This window comes from Seriola lalandi, unplaced genomic scaffold (assembly GCF_002814215.2).
Source record: "Seriola lalandi dorsalis isolate HSWRI2012SDOR001 ecotype SW California unplaced genomic scaffold, Sedor1 jcf7180002054958, whole genome shotgun sequence".
Lineage (NCBI taxonomy): Eukaryota > Metazoa > Chordata > Actinopteri > Carangiformes > Carangidae > Seriola > Seriola lalandi.
Genome location: NW_019525509.1, coordinates 107555 through 112925, shown reverse-complemented (window position 1 = coordinate 112925; position 5371 = coordinate 107555). Strand labels below are relative to the sequence as shown.

Sequence of the window (5371 nt, the reverse complement as noted above, 5' to 3'; positions counted from 1 at the left end):
ATTTCTTCATGCAGCAGTGTCAGTGATTTAATCTAAATATGTAGAAACTGAAAAGCAGGACACCTTTAATGTAGTGTTACAGGAATATCTTATGTCACATGAGTCAGTTTTCCATAAGTTCTCATTTTGTTATGTCACTGAAATTTGCATTATTATGTGCACTTTAGTGATACTTTACATGTGCATTTATTTAAAAACAGCGACAGACATCCTCAGTAAGTCTTCTCTGTCTGAAAAAGGGGAAACAAAGGGGAAACACTGAGTTTGTATGGATCATGCTTGTGTATTCTGCATTGTAAATTCACACAACATAAGCCAGGTAAGAGAAACAAGTGTAAGGCAGAGGTGGAAAATGTACTGTATAAAAGCACATCATCAACTTTTTCTCCTTAAATTTTAATATCTGTGGAAATGTAGGCTATACATATTTTATAGTAAAAACATTTAATAATAACAAATAAAAATTATATTACACACATGTCACGCATTTGGGCTCATTATTATCAAAGGGTGGGACATGCTAATGTACTTAGGAAATGGACACAAGATAGTGACACATTCAACCTGGGCTCCTAGATGCCGAGACTCACACACAAATCATCAAACTTGGTAGAACAACAAAAATAAAAGACGCCTCTGCTGGATTTTTAATGCACTACCTCTAGTTATAATCATATTTAGACTGATATTTACTCCTTTACTATAAAGAGCCCTGTATTTGTCTGCCTTATTTCTGACTGATGTTCAATTCCAGTGTCTTTTTTGGGATGATATTATCTGTAACTAAAAGTACGTTCAGAGGTGATGAAGCACTTTTTTCAGCCCTGAGTTGTGTCGGTAGGTCTTCCCTTCAATCTCTATTACCCCAAACAACCTGTAGCAATAAGGTAGGGTAGCCTGTATGAGGCCTGTGGAAACCAGGGAGAAAAATAACTTGTTGCACCATATACTGCTCTTTCTTAGCTTTCTCTCTTTGCTCAACAAAGTGAAAAGTAGTGGAACGAATGTTACTGTCAGGTCATAGCCACAGGGTCCAGCAGCATACACATGTTGAACAGGTGAATTTTTGCAGCAGTAGTGGCAGAACAGTTGAACATATGATGAAAGACTTGAACATGTGATGAAAAGAGCAAATCTCTCTTGCCTTGAAGGGGCCCTTCACATATTTTACAAGTCAAAGTAAATGTACAGGGAGAACTGTGACCACGCTGCCTGGGAGAACGATTGAATATCCTCTATCGCTTTTGAGGAAGCTTTGTTTTTTTCTCCTTTTTTTTGGGCACAAATTTAATGTGTGTTGATGACTGTTATCTTCATTAAATGCTTTAATTTAGATTTCTTTAGCTTGTGTTTCAATTGTCTCAATAATGCTTACAAGTTACCAAAGACTTCATACTGTTTCAGGCCAAGTTGTGATACATTTTTACCTTTAAAGTGCTGCCACCACCAGAGAAGGACTGGAGTCTACAACCCTGGGTAGAAGACTGGGATTAACACATTCAAGGGGCAAACTTGAATAAGAGGTACAAGCCGTAGTTTGCCTCAGCTGACATGGTTTAGTTGGCAAACTTTGTTTTACCTAGTATGTCAATCTGGTATTCAGCACCTGTACTTGATTCTCCTCAATTCAGACACAGGGTCATCGGGACTAAAACATGTTCTTTCTCACACAAGGAAGTTGCTGATAAGAGCCAAAAAACTGAGCTTTAACCACTCTGGAAACTCTGAAACACTGAGATGAAATAGCTAAGAGTCCTGATGAACAAATCAGCAGATAGAGCTTGCAGCAGACATGCAACTGGATATGTAGTTACCCTTTAAAGTCAACAAAAAACAGCAGCCAAACCTGGAACAATGTGGAAGATTGACAGTTCTTAAAGGCTCAAGTTGCTGACTTACAGCAGGTATGTTATGTGAAAGAAGGAGCGTGATAGTTTCTTCTGACAGGTATGACAGGTCTCAATGGGAGTCTATATTTGGCTGGTAATAAAACCTGCTTTACAGGCTTGTTTTTCCCATGAGGGACACTTGTCCTTATCAACAGGTATGTTTTAGTCATCAGATAATCGCCCATGCTGTCAAACCTTAAAGTCACCCTGTGATTGTTTTGCTGTATGTTTGCATTTAGTGTTACTCACAAAACACATTATGTGTATGCATATGTGTGTGTAACCTTAAGATCAATCATCTTAAATGCATTTCCTCCATCATAAACCTGCATTGTTTAGATCCATGGTTCTTAACCTGGGCGTATCATGGGGTTCATGGGAAACCGTTCTAAAATAAGTTAATGAGCACACACAAAATGTGAGTACATGACATACTGGCATAACGGCACCATATATAGGCTGGTTGATAGAAACTCCCATACAGCCCCACTCAGGGTCTCAAACGTGAGGAGGAGTGTCACCACTTAGGAACACTTACATAACAGATAATACCCTGAGGATTGTAAAGGATGAACATACAGCTGAACCTCAGTCACTGCAGGTGTCCCTCAAAAAGCTCTTTGAAACTGTGAGGACTGCCCAAAGTGACCTCACAATGATGGTTTCGAACCTAAATTTGTCCACGCAACTATAGCAAGACATGTCACATGTACATGCCCTAACAGAAGTTGATCTGCAATAAAGCTACTGTGATTTCTCCTGCTAGAACAGAACAACACAGACAACAGTAAAAAAAAAAAAAAAGGGTCATTCAAAGAAATGCAGTTTTTGGCACTAAAATTTTGTACCCTCTGAGGTTGGTCTGTCATGCTTAATGCCTCTCAGGGGAGAGTTGCTTTGCAATGGCAGAGCAGTTTTCAGTGAAACATTAGTCTACAGCTTAAGGCTCTAACTGTTGTAACCAAGCTGGGCAAAAACAGGTTAAAATAGAAATTAATAAAGTTATAAACAATTGAACGTTTGACTTAAGATTTAAGTTAATGCTTTTATTTCTGTTTTTATATATTGCAGTAATGATAACTTAGTAAAATATTTTATTTCACTCATTCACACTCCTTTTTAAATTTAACACGTTTACGTTTGGCAGTGCGTTTTTTGCGAGCGAGGGGAGGGTCCATAGTTGAGACGGACAAGAGCTAGCAGTAGCCGCTCGGTTGAAAGAACGTTTTGCTAAACAAAAGAGAAACGGTCGAGATAGAGACTGAAGTCAGAGCTGTTGCCAGGTGACGGAGAAGCGGTTTCCCTGCAGAAGCCACGAGACCGCCGGAAGTGCCCCTTTGTACTTGCTTCGGTAAACTAGCTTCCCAACTCTATTTTTGCTAGTTTTGTTGTGTGTTAGCAACGAAGTTATTTCCACCTAAAGCTCATTCTAGAGTTTTACTGTGGTTTGTGAATATCAAGTGTCTAAAGTGTCTGAAGGGCAACGTTTTTGTTGCATAAAATGTAAGTTTCGTAGTAATTATTCACCGTGTTACTGAAAGAAACGTGAATTTCTTCCTACGTACTCCTTATGTTGCTAGATAATTTATTTTCCAAGCAGAATTTTTAATAAGAAACGGTGAACTGCGGAATTTTGAAAATTATTGTGTGTTTATTTTTGCTTTCACTGACAAAGTAAAGTTTGTAGGTGTAATGTTTTATGTGTAAGATATGTTTCTATGTTTGCACAAATATTGGTTAAGCTTGAACAGTTTAATTCTAATTTTTTTTTTACAACAAAATAATTTTACTATCATTAAGGGTTTCTAGGTTGAACTAGTGAGTAACATAGTTCTCAATATGTTATGTGCAATAAGTATGTGCATTCAGTCTGCACTCTACTTTGATGATGTTATGATCTAGGAAGATGTACAACTTAAGAGGAACATAAGACGACATGAAAGAAAGCAGAGCATAGACTACAAGTCTGTTTTTAAATGCAGGTCAGGTCTTTCATTGAGTGGGAAGATCCAGTAAGGAAGATCCAGCAATTCCAGTAGATGGCGAGCCTCCCAGCCTGATTTCCAGGAATCCGGATTTACATGGCAGCTGAAACAGCGGGATGAGCTATCTTCATTGTGGTAGGATTGTACCAGTCTCCTGGATTGGTACCAGCGTGAACACACATTATTCTTAAAGAGTGCATTCTGACATATAAGATCTCTATCTGATCTGACCTCGAACAAAGTTGACTTAAAGCGGGAAATCTCATATAATAAGACAAATTTCTTAGGTTTAAAGGGGCCAGTATTTATCTTTCATATTCATGTTCTTATGATGCAAGTTGCCTTGTTTTGCTACTCAAATGCAAATTGCAGTTACAGTACAACAACTGAACTTAATTCACTTGTGTTGATATTGTTTTGTTCATTGTTTGTGCACTCAAAACTTAGCTCCTTCCGAACTTAGAGCGAGGTGTACTCACCCAGGAGTGGGTTAGGTTTTGCCCTTGTGAGCTCTGCTGCTCATATGAAATTTGTTTGCATGCTAATGTTGACGCTGTAGCGTATGTTATTTGGGCTTAATGGTTGGCTAGCTGGCTAGCAGACCAGTGGCTCTCAACTGGTGTGCTGAGAAGCAAGATAGTGTGTCTCCGTCCCTGAAGTTGTGACATTGATGAGAGAGCTACCTTAATAGCAATTTTTCTGTTTTTCCAGTTTACTAATTCTGTCCCGATAAAACCACATAATGCATCAGCTAATGTTTTTGTGAAGTGAAAGTTCAAGTCTACTCTAAAAGCATGGAAGATTAGGGCTGCTCTGTTTGCCCAGTCTATGTTTATCAATAGAGCTGTACAAATTCTTTCTCTCTCTCCGTTTATTGTCCACATCCCTCCTCGCATAGTCTGTTAATCCTGAGAGAGAGAACATGATTCATGAATCTTTGAAAACGTAAACATGTAAGAACATCAACTCGATTACAACAGTGAATACATTTCCATCTTCACAGAAGAGTTTATTGATGTTACTCATCACTACAGTATTTTAGTATCACTGGAGTCAGGCTGCAGTATCTTCAGTGTAACAATGACTTTGATAGATTTTCTAAACCAGGGATAGAAAAAGGCATAGATGATAGGGTTAAGACAGGAATTAAAATTCAGCAGCCAGACTACAAAGGGTGTGGATGAACTACTATCTTCAATATCCTGACCCACAAGGGATGGGGAGTAATATGGACAGAAACATATTAGAAACACAACTATGACAACACCAAGAGTCCTGGCTGCTTTCATCTCAGATTTCTTAGCAGTTAATCTCACTGAGCGCTGGAGTGTGACACCTGTAATATGGGGCCGCACAGCTTGAGCCTGAGACACAGCCACCACAAATACTCTCATATACAGAAATATGATCACAGTAATGGGGCCAATAAAGGTAAAAACAAAGTCAACAGCTCCTGTGATGTAGCTAAGGACAAGTATACACTCTCCATAGCAGGAA

The 5371-nt window shown here is 38.7% G+C and overlaps 1 protein-coding gene across 1 annotated transcript in view; it reads right to left on the bottom strand.

Annotated features, from left to right (window-relative positions):
- Positions 1–4902: 4902 nt before the first annotated feature.
- Positions 4903–5371, bottom strand: part of LOC111645870 (trace amine-associated receptor 13c-like) — a 1327-nt gene continuing 858 nt past the window's right edge. Inside the window, exon 2 of the mRNA XM_087170750.1 lies at positions 4903–5371. This exon is cut by the window's right edge and continues 273 nt beyond it. Coding sequence (XP_087026876.1) covers positions 4903–5371 — 469 coding nt within the window.